General features: G+C 36.2%; 2 protein-coding genes and 1 pseudogene across 2 annotated transcripts; all 3 read right to left on the bottom strand.

Annotated features, from left to right (window-relative positions):
* Nucleotides 1-8,475: 8,475 nt before the first annotated feature.
* On the bottom strand, nucleotides 8,476-9,913 carry LOC106320966 (annotated as a pseudogene).
* Nucleotides 9,914-10,333: 420 nt separating this feature from the next.
* On the bottom strand, nucleotides 10,334-12,262 carry LOC106320967 (14-3-3-like protein GF14 nu). The gene is made up of 5 exons (XM_013759301.1): nucleotides 12,137-12,262; nucleotides 11,233-11,739; nucleotides 11,025-11,147; nucleotides 10,817-10,933; nucleotides 10,334-10,678 (listed from the first exon to the last, which is right to left on the bottom strand). The coding sequence occupies exons 2-5, from the start codon at nucleotides 11,707-11,709 to the stop codon at nucleotides 10,610-10,612; spliced, it is 786 nt and encodes a 261-aa protein (XP_013614755.1). The 5' UTR covers nucleotides 11,710-11,739; nucleotides 12,137-12,262; the 3' UTR covers nucleotides 10,334-10,609.
* A 273-nt stretch (nucleotides 12,263-12,535) lies between these two features.
* On the bottom strand, nucleotides 12,536-16,086 carry LOC106320965 (T-complex protein 1 subunit zeta 1). The gene is made up of 15 exons (XM_013759300.1): nucleotides 15,834-16,086; nucleotides 15,690-15,753; nucleotides 15,375-15,510; nucleotides 15,122-15,273; nucleotides 14,988-15,035; nucleotides 14,771-14,863; nucleotides 14,520-14,626; nucleotides 14,306-14,420; nucleotides 14,137-14,223; nucleotides 13,684-13,888; nucleotides 13,483-13,577; nucleotides 13,322-13,390; nucleotides 13,131-13,238; nucleotides 12,895-13,013; nucleotides 12,536-12,809 (listed from the first exon to the last, which is right to left on the bottom strand). Exons 1-15 carry the CDS (start codon nucleotides 15,965-15,967, stop codon nucleotides 12,734-12,736), a joined length of 1,608 nt encoding a protein of 535 aa, XP_013614754.1. The 5' UTR covers nucleotides 15,968-16,086; the 3' UTR covers nucleotides 12,536-12,733.
* Between the last annotated feature and the right edge of the window lie 1,028 nt (nucleotides 16,087-17,114).

Genomic DNA, 17,114 nt, shown 5'->3' with positions numbered 1-17,114 from the left:
ATGGTACATGGGCATCGTTTTAAATTTTTGTCAATTAATTTAGTAAACTTCATAATACACCCTAAATTGGTGGACTAACTAATATAAAATCGCTATTTTCTAGGGAAACAGAGACAAAAAAAAGTTCCAAACCTTTTTAACCTTCATCATATGTTAGTGAAAAATGCAACTATGCATTAAAACAGTATTTTCATATTTTTGAATTTTTGTCAAAATCTATGGGTTTAATCCCTATGAATATATTGAATTTTTCGGTAAATGCTCTATATACTGAAGCCTATGATCTTTAGTGTTGTTTCAAAATTAATAAACACATTCTACAATTTTATTAATGTATATTAAACTCTCTTTCATGGTACATGGGCATCGTTTTAATTTTTTTGTCAATTAATTTAGTAAAACTTCATAATACTCTCTAAATTGGTGGACTAGCCACTATAAAATCGCAATTTTCTAGGGAAACGGAGACAACAAAAGTTCCAAACCTCTTTGACCTTCATCATATGTTAGTGAAGGATGCAACTATGCATTTACATATTTTTCGATGGGTTATAGTGGCTGTATTTGATTTGTAATAATTAATCGTAATATTATATTTACCCAATCCTTAAATGTGTATTCCTCTACATTTAAGTTCGTAAAGTCGTTATTATAAAACAAACACGCAGCTTCTTGTTTAGTTATAGGAGCTTTTGGCCAGGAGATGTGGTGGCCAAAGGACCAACTATGGCAACACTGAGAAGGCGAAGCCATTACAACTAGTGACAAAGACAGACACACACACACACAAAAGAAACAAAGGAAGATAAGAAGACAAAAGGCAAGGCGAGTCTGAGTAACAATGGTGTCTAATCTTCCCACCATTGATGTAGGTTGGTGCAGTCTTGCTCAAGTAGAGGTTCCATGAGCTTTTTTCTATGTAAGGTCTGTGGGTCAACACAATCCTAGTAGTTCTTACATGAACTATCTCAGAGACTATTTAACCAAGAATGAAACCGAAGGCCAGACCGTTGCCATTATTAGTACTCGCACGTTCCATCTCAAGCCGGGGAGCAACTTACTTGTTCAACATCCCCCACAAGTATAGGTGGTACTTGACGAGCGATTTTACAGGATCATGCTTTTGAGTTATTATTTGAGCGATAAATAAATCAAGTTATTCACTCAGCATCTATATTATTAAAACTGGATACTTTTTGGTTTTGGTACTGTTTGGAAACATAGATAGCAGTATAAAAAAATGTGTTTCTTTTTATTTACACTTTTAGCCATTGCATTTACAATAAATCAAGTACTTCATTTTTGTATTTCTTTTTATTTACAGATTCTGCCACAACATTTAAAATAAATTTAAATTAATTAATTACAATTCCAAAGCTTATCTAACCAAATTGATATTCATATATTGACCATTATTAATATCGTACGAATATTAACTAACTCGTTTGTATCAAAGGAAGCTAACACAAACTGAAATATATAGTATATATTATATAAAACAATTTTTAATATTGTTTTACTTTATATAGTTTAGTCAAATAAAAAAATTTCGAGAGTTCAATTTTCAAAAAAAAAACAAAATATCATAAAATTAATAATAATTCATAGAAAACTAATGCAAAAAATTAAAAAAAATAGTATATTGTTTCATTTTAAAATAAATTAACAATAAAAACAACAAGTTAATATTGTATATTTTTAATATAATATTATGACAAATAAAAAAATTATTGTCATAAATTTGTATTAAAATATAATATATTCTACTTTGTATGTCAATCAAAACATAAAAAAATATACATGAATTTTAGTTTAAGTTATTTACCAGGAAGTTAATACGGAATTAATTGTCCAATAGTACTAGATGTGGAATGACATTTTGGCATTAAGGTCTATAAATAATATAGTTTCATTGTCGATAAAACCAAAAAAAAAACTTTATCACTTAACAAAACTGTTGGGTTATTAAGTTTAGTGTATATAAAACATACTTTGTTTTAAGAAAATTAACTTGTTATTTCAGAACAATTAAATATTAAAATATTTAGTGGTATAATTTAAACTAGGGTCTCTAGTCAAAAACAAAACTTGTTTCCAATTTATGTAAAGAATATTTTTTTTTTTGAACGAGCAAAGAATTAGGTTATTATTGGCAAATAAATGTTGGAGAACTTTAATTTTTTATTTTTTTTGAGATTCTACTACTATAATAGTTTACGGGTTTTTGAAATATTACTAATTAATTGTTATTGATTCAAATTTTCATCAAAATTCTTTATTTATTTATGATGATAGTTTTTCATTCTATTTTAACAAAATTTAATGTTATTAAAATATAAATTACCTTTTTTATTCATAAGATACAACTTTCAAAATATTTTGGCAATTAAAATAATGGATGTAAGATTTATACTCCGCTACGTAATTTGTTATTTGACAACATTAACATTATCAAAATATAACATCATCCAGATAATTTTTTTATCTTTAAGTTTTGAGATTATTGTTTAGTGTTTAGGGTTGTTAGAGTTTTTAGGGCTAGATGGGATTTAGAACGGTATAGGTAGGGTTTTAGGTTAGGTTAAGGCAGGTTTAGGGTTAGGTAGGGTTAGGTGGAAGCAGGGTTTAGGGTTAGGTAGGGTTTAGGGCTTAGATAGAGGGCTTAGGGTTAGGTTTAGGTTTAGGGAGGGCTTAGGGTTAGGTAGGGTTTAGGGTTAGTAGGGTTTAGGGTTGGGTAGGGTTTAGGATTAGGTAGGGTTGGATAGGGTTTAGGGTTAGGGTTGGGCAGGGTTTAGGATTAGGTAGGGTTTAGCTGTTGGCAGGGTTTAGGGTTAGGTAGGGATTAGGGTTGGGTAGGGTTTAGGGTTTAGGTAGTGTTAGGTGTAGGCAGGGTTTAGGGTTAGGTAGGGTTTAGGGTTAGATAGGGTTTAGGGTTAGTAGGGTTTAGGGTAGGGTAGGGTTTAGGGTTGGGTAGGGTTTAGGGTTAGGGTTAGGTAGGGTTTAGGGTTTAGGTGCAGGCAGGGTTTAGGGTTTAGGTAGGGTTTAGGGTTGGGTAGGGTTTAGGGTTGGGTAGGGTTTAGGGTTTAGATGCAGACAGGGTTTAGGGTTTAGATCGGGTTTAGGGTTAGATAGGGTTTTAGGGTTAGGTAGGGTTTAGGGTAGGGTAGGGTTTAGGGTTGGGTAGTGGTAGGGTTGGGTAGTTTAGGGAGGGTTTAGGGTTTAGATAGAGGGTTTAGGGTTGGGTAGTTTAGGGAGGGTTTAGGGTTTAGATAGAGGGTTTAGGGTTGTAGGGTTAGGGTTAGGCAGGGTTTAGGGTTAGGTAGGGTTTAGGGTTTAGGTGCAGGCAGGGTTCAGGGTTTAGGGTTGGGTTGGGTAGGGTTTAGGGTTAGATAGGGTTTAGGGTTAGGGTTAGGTAGGGTTTAGGGTTTAGATACAAGCAGGGTTTAGGGTTTAGATAGGGTTTAGGGTTAGTAGGGTTTAGAGTTGGGTAGGGTTTAGGGTTAGGTAGGGTTTAGGGTTGGGTAGGGTTTAGGGTTAGATAGGGTTTAGGGTTAGGTAGGGTTTAGGTGTAGGCAGGGTTTAGGGTTTTGATAGGGTTTAGAGTCAGGTTTAGGCAGGTTTTAGGGTTAGATAGGGTTTAGGGTTAGGTGGGGTTTAGGGTTTGGGAGGGTTTAGGGTTAGGTAGGGTTTAGGGTTAGATAGGGTTTAGGGTTAGATAGGTGTTAGGGTTGGGTAGGGTTTAGGGTTTAGATGCAGACAGGGTTTAGGGCTTAGATAGGGTTTAGGGTTAGATAGGGTTTAGGGTTGGGTAGGGTTTAGGGTTTAGATGCGGACAGGGTTTAGGGTTTAGGGTTAGATAGGGTTTTAGGGTTAGGTAGGGTTTAGGATTGGGTAGGGTTTAGGGTTAGGGTTAGGCAGGGTTTAGGGTTAGGTAGGGTTTAGGGTTAGATAGGGTTTAGGGTTAGGGTTAGGTAGGGTTTATGGTTTAGATGCATGCAGGGTTTAGGGTTTAGATTGGGTTTAGGGTTAGTAGGGTTTAGAGTTGGGTAGGGTTTAGGGTTAGGTAGGGTTTAGGGTTGGGTAGGGTTTTAGGGTTAGATAGGGTTTAGGGTTAGGATTAGGGTTAGGCAGGGTTTAGGGTTAGGTAGGGTTTAGGTGTAGGCAGGGTTTAGGGTTTTGATAGGGTTTAGGGTCAGGTTTAGGCAGGTTTTAGGGTTAGATAGGGTTTAGGGTTAGATGGGGTTTAGGGTTTTGGAGAGTTTAGGGTTAGGTAGGGTTTAGGGTTATATAGGGTTTAGGGTTGGGTAGGGTTTAGGGTTAGAAAGGGCTTAGGTAGGGCTTAGGGTTAGATAGGGTTTAGGGTTAAGTAGGGTTTACGTTTAGGTTTAGATAGGGTTTTGGGTTTAGGGTTAGGTAGGGTTTAGGTAGTAGGAAGGATTTAGGTTTATGTAGGATTTAGGGTTAGATAGGGTTTATGTAGGGTTTAGGGTTAGATAGGATTTAGCGTTTAGGGTTAGAATAATGCTTTGGATTAGGGTCTAGGGTTTGTTTGTTTTTTATGTTTGGGCATTTATTTCTGAGTTTTTTGGATTAAAGTTTTTATATTAATATTATTGATCCATAATTTTTCCAAAAACGTTAAAATATATAAAAGTATAAAATTTTAATGTATACGTAGGTGAAGAAAAATTTATCAAAATATTACTTTTCCCAAAAATTTTGATGAAAAGTTTTTCTTTGAAAAATAACTAGCGTAAAAATCAAAACAAATATATTATATCTCTAACGATCAATGAAATTTAATAGACTCGATATCACGTTTGTTTAGTATTCACACATTATATAATTACACTTAAGTTACAGAATCAATAATCATATACATAGTTTCTCCAAAAGAGTGAAATTATAAATTTTATCTCAAATACTTTTCATCAAATAAAAACTTTTAAAAAGAAAAAAATATAAAATAAAAGAAATGAGAAATTAGATATTATTAGATCAATTAGAAAACCAAGTGAAGATAATTGTGAAATCAAAACAAACATGCTAATCTCTAACGATCAATAAGATATTGACAGGATACCATGTTTTATTAGTGTTCACACATTATACAATTACACTTAAGCTTAATATAATCAATCATGTAACACATAATTTTTCCAAACGAGTTTGAAAGTATAAAATTTTAAGGTAAACATAAAAGAATACTTTTCATCAAAAACTTTTAAGAAAGAAAAAATAAAAACTTCGGAAAAGAAAAAAAGAGAAGATAAGAGATCATACCAAAAGAATACTTTGCATCAAAAACTTTTAAGAAAGAAAAAATAAAAACTTCGGAAAAGAAAAAAAAGAGATCATACCAAGAGGCCAGTTTTGGTGAAGATTGCCGTCCCAGGTTGATGATGATGACCGTTGTTGTTCTTTGGGCACCGTCAAAATCTAGTAAGAATTTAAAAGGTAAACATAAAGTAACTTTTCATCAAAAACTTTTAAGAAAGGAAAATAAAATTAGAAAAATATGATATTAGGAGAGAGAGAAGATAAGAGATCATACCCAAGACAACATCTCTTCTTCCTTGTCTGAAACCAAACATCTCTTCTTGCTTGTCTGAAACCAAACGTCCAAGAACCCGATTCACCTCCACCACAATTGTCGAAACCGAGAAAGCTGTTGACTTTATCAACAAGATTTGAGCTTTGATGTATAATCTCAAACGAACCAAGCTCAACGACGCCGTTTTCTGCGACAATCTTCATCTACTGCTTGGTCGGCCACCGTTGATTGTCCCTCCTCCGGAGATCAGATCGGAGAGTTGAGTTCTCTTTCGATGCTCTTGCTCCGCCGCCGCATTAACTGGGCTCTGTTTTCTTCGTCCTCTCTTCTTCTCCAACGAAGTCGTGGAGCCTTCTCATTGCTCCTTCAATTAAAGCTTGGAGTCGTTCCTGGAGAGGAGGTTGAGGGCAAAGAGAAGAGTGATCGGAGGAGGCGATGAAAGCTTCCATCACCGACGCATTGTCTTCGTTAGACCAGAGGCGATGAAAACTTCCGAGACATAAATAAACTTCTCCGATTAGATAAAACTGAGAGAGTGAGAGATTGGAGTGGGTGAGAGTGAGAGAGTGTGAAGTGTGAAGTGAGAGTGAGAGTGTGAGACCAAAATACAAGAAAAGTGTCAACGGTCGGAAACGGTAACAATTTCCTTTTCAAAAATTTTCCAGATATTTCTTTTAAATATTATTTTCCTTTTTATTTTGTTGGGAAAATAAAAGAAAAAAAACGTAATCCGCGCAGACACTTTATTTTTTCGCCTTCTGTGTAACTTTTTGCACAGGGTACCACTTCATCTCCACTACACGTAGATGGCCACGCTGAGAAGTGAAGAAGCTTGCACAATCTTCTTTGATTAAGATCTCGTAGAGTTTGTTAACATTTGTTTTTATGTGTTCATGCTCATACGTAACGTTGGCATAGAGGTCTCTCCTCCTTTGTATACAATGGTTTCTCTGACAGGATTTGGATATTATAAGTTGATTATTCTAGTAGATTAATTAAATGTTTGACATTTTGATGGTATGATTACTATTGAAATAATCATTGATATTAGTAAAGATTATTCAGTTTTTCATACACACGTGTGGATCCCACATTTTGTCTGGGCTTTAAGACTATAGTCATCGTATCACATGTATTAGCTGGCCCTACATTTCCGGTGTATTTGGATGGGTAACCACAGACGTACGTAAACATAATTGGGCCGAGAAGGCCCCGTTTTCAACAAATGCGAATTCATTAACACTCCAGTGACTCCTCCACTTAGTACTAAAATATGAAAATTATATATATATATATAATTTCGACATTTTATTTAATAACTAATAATGAATATATTTTTATATGCATGCTTTAATTCAACAAATACATGCCTTTGCATTTTTGGTTTTTCTTTTAGTCATCAAGGATCAGATCGTTTAGTCTGCAAGGATTAAACATACTATTTTCAATAGTTATATAGATTTCTTGTTTGATATTGTGTACTAACCTTGCTCCCTATAATTTTCTTTGTTTTTTTGTTTGTGTTCAATATAATGTTATAATATATTTCATAATAGTATTATTTGACATTTGATTGGTATAATTAATTAAACATTGCATAAACTAAAATAAATAATATTTTATAGTGAAATAAAAAAATCAAACTAACAAAATTTTCTTAATCGTAGTTATTAGTGGCTAGTTGAATTTATTTTAAGCTATTAATCACTTCACAATATGTTTAATTTGGAGTAGTTGATGACTTTAGTTGGACAATTACTTACACATGATGCATGTCGTGGCTGGAAGAGATTTCACATTGGTTATCCAAAACACATGTCTGTACTCCAACATGGATGATCATGGGCTCACCACTAGGTTAATGTTAGGAGTGCGACCCACATATTTTTCATTCTCGGTTCAACAGGTTTCAGCAAATGAGGAGAATGTGGCTTATGTAATGGAGTCTGGAGAAATATTCACATATGGCCACAATTCAGTATTTTCATGCGGTCATGGTACATACAATCCAGTACTGAAGCCAAAGTTTGTTGAGTACTTTTGGAACACTAACACTCCATGCAAGCAGGTGAAAGTTCATACCATGTGTACGATCTTTCTGACCATAGACGGTCGTCTCTACACAGTTAGGGATAACAGATATGACCAACTCGGTTTAGGGGATAGAACAAACCAAACATTACCAACTCTGTCTTTTTTTGCGGTCACGGTACCGACGTTTCAATATAGAACTTGAAGCTTGTTGACTACTTTTGGAACACGAACACCACATGTAAGCAGGTGGAAGTTAATTCATGGTCTACTCTCTTAGTGAAAAGAAAAGGTCAATCTCACATTGGGCATGACGATGTTTAGTTAGAGATGCTCTCATTCCCAACTAAGTTTATATAACATTTGATTCAAAATTAATCAAACATTGCATAAACTAAAATAAATAATGTTTTATATTGACAAATCAAAAAAACCAAACTAACAAAATTTGCTTTATTGTAGTTATTAGTGACTAGTTGAATTTATTCTAAGTTATGTTAATCACTTCACAATACGTCTAATTCAAGTTTTAAAATGAGATTCAAACACAATCGGATGTTTTAACTGTTTATATGAAAATTTGTGCTTTTAATAATCATAAATTTAGAAGTGTAGGCTTCTATAATTATTGCCCCATTTTTTTTTAAACAATGGTTAATCAACTTGACGTCTTTTTGTTTAACCATTGCTTTTAGCGACTAATTTTGTTTTAGGTGTTTCAAAAAAAAAAAAAACTAACTCTGTTTTTAAGTTCCAATATCATCGTATAATATGGTTCATTTAACAAAAGTTTGAGATTTAAAATGACAGTTAAACACAACTTTGATGCAAATTCGATGTTATGAGAGTTAGACCACATTGAACCCAAATCCAAAATCACATAATCTCACCTAACCGGTTCTCAATCCAAGCAACCTCAACAAGCTAAACACCAAAGAGAGCACTTGGAAGGAAACCAGCACAAACAACAAAACCGCCCCCAAAAACGCAAAAATCTTCGACGAACCATAAACATAAACCTCAACAAATCTCCCAATCTTAACCTTCCACCGTCCGGTATAATACCGGTTAACTTCCTCAATAGTCTTATCCAAGAACCCAACTTTGGTTAACCTCACAACAGATTTGCTCATACCGTTCCACATCTCTGCAGCTTCTTGATCACTCTTGAGACGGCTGACGAGAACGCCTTGCTCTCTAAGCAACCTAACGTCTTCATCCGAATCGATGATTCCGTTTATCAGCTCTGTGTAGCGAGTGAACACTAACGGTCCCGAAGTGTTGGAAGCTTCGTAAGCAACGAGGTTTCGGAGAACGGTCTCGGTGTTGATGTCTAGGTTTATTACGAGGAGGTTGAAATGGCCCGAGTTTGAGTGGAATGATACCGTTGAAACGTTGCCGTTTGGTGTTGGTTTGAATTTGACTCCGGCTTTGTGGAGTTAGGAGACTGACTAGAGGAGGCTTTTCGATGTCGAAAACAGAGACCGATGATGATGATGCTGCTGCTTCCTTTTCTTGTCTGGTGAAGAGATAATTCAGAGCAATGAAGCCAGGGAGATTTGATATAACTCTACGTGGTAATCTCAAGATGGTATCAGATGCGAAGACCCTTTTGAACTGAAGCTTAATCTTTCTCAGAAGCTTACATCCTCTGTTTTCGTCTGCTTTGTTTTCTTCTTCTTCTTCGATTCTTGGAACGATCATTTGATACAAAAAATCATAGATGTGAATACACTCATGAAACTGAGCTTTCACAATCTCATCATCGTCGTCGAACTTGATGAGGAGTGGAGAGAGAACTCTGCATAACCATTTAAGAACAGAGAGCAACAGAGCATCAGCTGATTCCGTCAATTCGAGCTGAAACTCGAGCGTTTTCCTCAAAACGAATAACGGGATTTGGTTCTCGATCATCATAACATCTCTAAGAATCTCGTTGTGACCGACTCTATCGATCAAAGTCTCGACCTTTCTGAAAATGTAAATCTTAACCTCCATGGGTTGTAAGTTCTCGACGAGATCATGAAACTTGAATGATTTGGATTGTTTTCGAGATTTTCGCGCGATCATTAGTTTATACCTCTCTGTTTCGTGAAGCTCTGGTTTTAGACAGTGGTAAGGTCCGATGGAAACTCGTTGAGGTGTGTATGAGTCTCGATGGGTAGACATTAAAGCTTTAGGAAGGGTGAATATGCAGACTGTGACTTCTTCGAGAGGGTGTTGTTCCAGCTCTGCGTCGAGAGATTTTCGGACGTTGATGACCCATCGAGCCTCGTCGAAGCTATGTCGGTTTGTGGTAGATGAATCAGTTGGTTTCTTAGGGAACATGATCTTAAATTTTTAGAACGCAACAAGATCTTGAATTGAGTGTTTCTTCTTATTTTAATCTGAGAGTAACATAAGAAGAATGAGAAGAAACAGTTTGCTTTCTGTTCTGTAGTTATGGTTTGATCAAGACTTTACTCTGTTTCAACTGCTTTAAAACGTTCTCTTAAGTTTTATGTTTGTTGTGGCGATGTAATAAAACAGTCAGTTTTGGTCTGGTTATTAGTTATTACCAATCATGAAATGGTTTGATGAGATTTTTGAATGGTTTCTACCTGACATTATGAGATCTCTGCAGACCATATCAAAATTGAAATTTGGTATAGATGGCTTTGATAGTGTATATGCTTTCCAAGGTGACAAAGTTCTTTACATGCCTGCTTACTTTTAAGTTGAAAGATTAATTGGCGGCAAAAAAAAGAGTAGAATCGAAAGCAATCATAGAAAGTTTTGTTTCTTCACTTCCTAAAAAATAATAACAAGCAACGAAGTAAAACCAAAGACTCGAAACACTAGAAAAAAAAAACCCAACAAAAAAAGAAAAACGAGAGTTTTTGAGTTTGCAAAGGAGAAAATCAAATGATGATCCTCTCCTGCTTCAACACACAAACCCCATAGCATATGTTTTTAAGAAACAAGAGCCAAATCCATACATAGGCAGTAAAGTCTCGCTCTCTCTCTCTCTGGTCACATCAACATCTAAGCTTGTTTGCCTTCTTCAGGCTCGTCTTTTGACGCCTCCTTGATCTCATCACCACCCGCCTCATCCTGAAAATGATCAACACAACGTTTAATTAAAAATTATACTCTCAGTACATGAACTTCCTAAACACATGCACATATGCCTTATATTGTGTATATAAGGAGTTAAAAGAAAAGATATAGGGAGGGAAACAAAGAGTATACATTGATGTCAGAAGTCCAGAGCGTCAGATTGTCACGGAGAAGTTGCATTATGAGCGTGCTGTCCTTGTATGATTCTTCTCCTAATGTGTCCAGCTCAGAGATTGCTTCATCAAAAGCCTGTGAAAAACAATCGAGTCAATGTCATAAACCTGAAAACTTACAAAGTCTCAAATCATAAATGACATCCCATAAAGCAAAAACACAAAACCTGTTTGGCGAGGTTGCAAGCGCGGTCAGGCGAGTTGAGAATCTCATAGTAGAAGACAGAGAAGTTAAGTGCAAGCCCCAATCTTATCGGATGAGTAGGAGGTAAATCAGCAAGTGCAATATCCTACACGAGAACAAAAAAAACAACCATTAGCATTCATCAAGATAAAACCCTTTTACAACTACTCTCAATACAAACCCTTTTTTACCTGAGCAGACTTGTACGCCACGAGAGTGTTCTCAGCAGCATCCTTCCTCTCAGCACCAGTCTTAAACTCAGCAAGGTACCTATGGTAATCCCCCTTCATCTTCAGATAAAACACCTTAGACTCAGCCAAAGACGCAGCGGGAACAAGATGAGAATCCAAAAGATTCAAAATCCCATCGCAGATCTTGCTTAGCTCTGTCTCGATCTTTCCTCTGTAGTCCTTGATAATAGCAACGTGATCCTCGTTCCCTCTGCTCTCTTCCTTCTGCTCAATCGAAGAGATGATCCTCCAGGAAGCTCTCCTAGCACCAATCACGTTCTTGTAAGCAACGGACAAGAGGTTCCTCTCTTCCACGGTGAGCTCCTCGGAGTCAACGGTCTTGGCGACTTTCTCCATGAACTCGACCATCTCCTCGTAACGCTCGGCTTGCTCGGCTAACTTGGCCAAGTACACATTCTCTTCACGAGGAGACGACATCGTTTCGTATCACACTCTTGGTTATAGATCCTGTTTTCAAAAAAAAAAAAGAGTTTATCATCATACAGATCAGATCAGTCATCGATAGAAACGACGCCGTTTCGTAGATCCTGTTTTCAAAAATAGTCTAACATCACTGTAATGATCATTTCGTGCAGATCAGTTACAAATACAAACGAATCTAACAATAGAAGTCAAAAGACACTGATTAAAACAACTCGTAGCAAGATCTGGCGAAGTAAACAGATGAATCAATCGTGAATAAGCTCAGATCTAGATTATAACTACGAGCAGAGACACGAAAACAAACAGAGGAAACGAAGCTTCCAAGTACATAAAACGAAACGATAAGATCAATATCTAGCGAGAGAGATAGTACGATTCGTTGGAGTATGAGCAAAGAGAGGTCAGATCTGGAGGAGCTTACCGAGAGAGAGGGGAGTTTTGGGAATTAGGGATTTGTCGAGTTCGAAGTCTTGAGACGCAAAATGAAGGCAGTGAGAAGAAATAAGGGGGAAAAAGGGAAAGAGATGGGCTTTGATTGTACTGAGAAAGTACGTGGAAGAAGGCCCAATTAGAGTGCGACAAGTGTCTAGCGTCGTTGACCCGTCAAAGACTTTATTTTTGCCAAAAATTAATAATTTATATGATGGAATCGTTAAAGTACCACCGTGCATTGTCGGGAAATTGGACTTTATTGTTTTGAAAATAATCATTTTCTCCCAGTTCCATGAAAGTTCGTTATCTTTCCAAAATCACAAGTAAATAGAGAAGAAAAAACAAGAAAAAGAGTAGAACCCAATGAAACAAAACAAATTAACTAGAGTAGATTCATCATGTTTTCTTCATAAAAAAAACCGATATTCGAGATTACCTATTGAGTCTATGACAAACAGGAGATCCAAGGGAAAGGAAAAAAAAAAGAGATAGCTCAATAACATAATTTCCATATGGGTACTACTCAAACCTATAAGGAAGAAAGGAAACAAAAGCAAAAGTTGAAAACGATAACATGTAGTTTGTTTTAAGTAGGCTTCCTCATATTCCTTCCAGCACGAATCACTTCATCCACTAATAGCAACTGCGAAGCTATCACCGGCCTGCAACACACATTTACCAATTCACGCTTTTAATTATTATTCAAATGTCTAATTTTAGCGTTTGCGTTTTGGTTTTGAACATTACCCTGAGTTTATAAGTTGGCGTTTCACCGAGTAGTTGTCGAATATACCAGCAAGCTGAGGGTCGATGGGTTCTCCGTCCACCAGGCTTACTCCCACGACGTTTCCTTTGTCATGCTCACTCTGTATACACAATACAAATTCATTAGATAAACCCCAAAATTAACACGTTATATTTGTTGTCCTCTTAGAGCATTATTATTATTTGATAGCGGAAGAGGGAAATGAAAGTCATAATACCGTAAGTGAAATGATAACGTCTTGTGTATCCAGCCCAGCATTTTCAGCTAGTGTCTTCGGAACCACCAGAAGAGCGTTAGCAAAAGCTTCTACACCGAGCTGAGCTCGCTGCAATTTGCACACAATTAACATTAGCAACCGAATAAAATAAGTGTTGGTACTGGAGCAGAGTCATATTACTTGATACTTACCCCTTGAACGGTTTTCTTGACTTCATTCATTAAGTGCTGTCTTGCTGCAACTTCAAAAGCTCCAGCTCCCTGCCAACATAGGCAAACCATAAGCATACAGAAACCAACAACCACACTGAAAAGGAATAATCTCTGATCTTTGTGAGGAAGAAAGTACTTACTAATACAACACACTCATCTTCCAATGTATTCTTGACTGATCTTAAACCATCACGGACAGCGTCCTTAATTTGAGCAATGGTGTGATCGTTAGGCCCTACAAAAACAATGTAATTCATGGATGATCAATGACCCATCATGCAAAATGAAAACCCGACGTTTAAAACTTATCGGCGAAGATATAGAAGTTCGGGCCTTTGCACCTTTAATGAGGATAGTACACGAATGAGGATTCTTCACTTGCTCCACAAATGTGTACTTCTCTTCCCCCAGAACGTGCTCATATACAAGTCCAGCCCAGCCAAGAGAGTCCGGGGTCAAGTCATCAACGGAGTTCACAGCTTCTCCCCCACATGCCAACACCAAACGTTCCATGTTCCTCCTCTTCGCTCTTCGAAGGGCAATTATCTGGAGAAACAAATCAACGTAAGAAAACATAAAGATAAATAGACTGTAACAACTTATAGACACGAAGAAGTACAAGATGAGAGACAAGCTTTGTGAAAGATCTATGCATCTAAAAGCTTTCAAGTGAGTACTCTTAGTGGAAACCCTTTTTCTCTATTTGTTTCAATTCATTTTGCCTTTACGTTTCAATTCACTTGATTTCACAACTATGGATGCCAGAAAATGATACAAAATTAGTCATAGCTTACCCCTTCTCTAGCAAGCAGATCCAATGATGGGGGATCAATACCCTTCTGATTTATGATAACAAAGCTGTTATCGTTACCAGCACAAACCTGCATGGAAAACAGACCATGTAAATATCTGAAACGCTACAGGCCTACAGCATATAGCTTAGATTTAGTAGTTTCAACCCACCTTATTCTTCAGCTCAATAATTTTGTTGACTCTTTCATCAACTGAACGTCGCTCTGCAGTAACCATGGCTTCCCTCTGCTCCGCATTCGAGTAGAAAAACCCTGCATTAATTTCACTGATATATGCAAAGTTAGGCTAAGAAATCAATGAATACACGGAATGTTCCGCTAACTTCTAGTCTTTCATAAACCAACCAGAGGTTTCTTTTACACACCTCTTCTCATACTCCAGAGACACATTGCAAGTAAGGATGTGACAATTCTCTGCACGTCGCTTCATGTCAGGGTGTCTTGAACCATGATCCAGCACAAGCCCCTCAACCTAGTACAAGAGAAACAATCCATGTGATATAGCAGCGGGTACATAAAGATTGAATTTATGATTAACGACCAGCGAAAGGATTCAATCCAATACTAAGTTATTCTATAGAGTGAGAATCCTTAAATTCTAATACATCAGGCATACCAATCGTGTGTCAACATCAAATTTATGGCGCATGTGCATTATCTCAACCATAAACAGATCAATAGGTTCCTCAGGCTTCCGAATGCAGAGAACCTGTAATGTTCAGGAAGAAGCTAAGTATAAGCCAAACAAGCTTGAAAACCTAATCTAATTCATAGATTAGTATACATATGTAAAAAACATGATGACACTCAACGAGAGGTATCAGTAAACTTACCGAATTAACAACAATATCAGTCAGTTGATCAGCTAAGCCTTCATACAACTAATATAGCAAGAAAAAAAACGCAGTTAGAAGATAAAATTCAGTGCTAACCAAATAATAATAGATATCATCAAAATGAAGAATACCTTTGTTCTTAGCGTGGTCCTGGCAACCATTTTCAGGATCTCTTTATCAGGCTCATCGCCCATAACCACAGGTGTCTTAAAAGTGTCGAGAAACTGAAGAGTAGCTCTTTTTGCAATCTCGAAACCATCAACTAAGACACGTGGATGCATTCCTGAGACACATTAAAGACTTCTCATTAGGACCATTGAGGTTAAATACAAAAAAAAAATCGCAAATCGAAGTATAAGTCAGGAAGAAGCTAATTGAGCTAACCTTCATCGATGCAACGCTCGGACTGTTTCATGAGCTCACCAATGAAGATGACAGTGGAAGTAGTACCGTCACCACTAATGTCATCCTGTGCAACAGCAGTCCTCGCAATCATGATAGCCGTAGGATTTTGAATTTGCTGCAAAGATAAGCAAAGTGAGAAACTGTAACCATTCATCAAAACTAATTAACGCTCAGATTATATAGCTATCCATTAGAGCAGGTCAGTCACGTGACAAATATTTTTGAAAATTAGTAAGAAGATCCTCAAACACACTTCACTAGTAAACAAGATCTAGCTTTATTGAGCTCACTCACCATTTCCTTCAAAAGCGTGTTGCCGTCCTTGGTAAGCTTGATATCACCGGAGCCACCAACAAGCCTGATAGAAACAGTCGCGTTAAAATCAATTGAGTATCGGATACGAAATAACCACATAGATCTAAGAAGAAGAGACTTTACATCTTGATGGTTCCCTTGGGACCGAGATTGGATTTGAGCACATCCTGTAAACCTTTAGCGGCGTTGATGGTCATATGAAGCGCCGCCGTTTTGTTGAGCACCTCCGCATTAGGATTCAGCACACGCACAGACATCTTCGATGATGAGAGATCGAAGTCGATGGAACGAGATTTAGGGCTTTTCTTCTCGGAGCTTCTGAGATTTTCTCTTTTAAATTTTCAGTGAAGCTGCGAAATGAAGAAGCTCAAGACGAATCCCGTCAAACGACGCCGAATTGTCATAGAGCGGAAAACATCAATATACAGGCCCAAAATGTTTTTACTCTATGGTTAGCAGATAAGCCCATAATATTTTCAAGTATCCACTAATCATGGCCATTTTCCAATTTTTTTTCACCTCCAATGGCTAAAGAGCATTCATATTTATCGAAGTTATCAAAATTACATTTTACAAAGATTTACAATCTCCAATATATAAAAGAGAAGTTGGATTTTTACAGACAAAAAAAAAAGAGGAAAAGAACAGAACAAATTGGTTTACTGTATGTTACAACGACAACCAAGATAAAAGATGATAACTCAACTTAATTACCCTACAAAAATATTGATAACTCAACTTAATTACCCTACAAAAATATTGAGTTATATTGAAACCTATAATCTTTAAATTTTTAAATTTGTTTTAAAATTTATAACCAAATTGTACATTTGTATTCATATATCATAAACTTATTTTCATGGTACATGGACACCATTCTAATTTTTTCTCAATTAATTTAGTAAAACTGCAAACTTCATTATAAAATTATTATTTCCTAGAGAAACGGAGACAAAAAAGGTTTCAAACTTCTTTAAACATCATCATATGTTATTAAAGAATGCAACTATGTATTAAAACAGTATTGTTGTCATATTTTTAGAATTTTTTTCAAAATCTATATGTTAACCCCTATGAAAATATTGAGTTTTTCGGTAAATGCTCTATATACTGTAGCCTATAATCTTTAGTGTTGTTTTAAATTCCTAAGCATATTCTACACTTGTGTTAATGTATGCTAAACTATTTTTCATGGTACATGGACATCTTTCTTATTTTCTATCAATTAATTTAGTAAAACTGAATATACTCCCTAAATCAATGAAATAACCACAGTATAATCGCTATTCTCTTGAGAAACGGAGACAACAAAGGTTTCAAACCTATTTGACCATCATCATATGTTTGTGTAGAATGCAACAATGCATTAGAACTGTATTGCCATATTTTTGAATTTTTCTCAAA

This window comes from Brassica oleracea, unplaced genomic scaffold, assembly GCF_000695525.1.
Source record: "Brassica oleracea var. oleracea cultivar TO1000 unplaced genomic scaffold, BOL UnpScaffold01155, whole genome shotgun sequence".
NCBI lineage: Eukaryota > Viridiplantae > Streptophyta > Magnoliopsida > Brassicales > Brassicaceae > Brassica > Brassica oleracea.
Note: the sequence above shows the minus strand (reverse complement) of the source record. Positions and strands in the feature narration are given on the sequence as shown.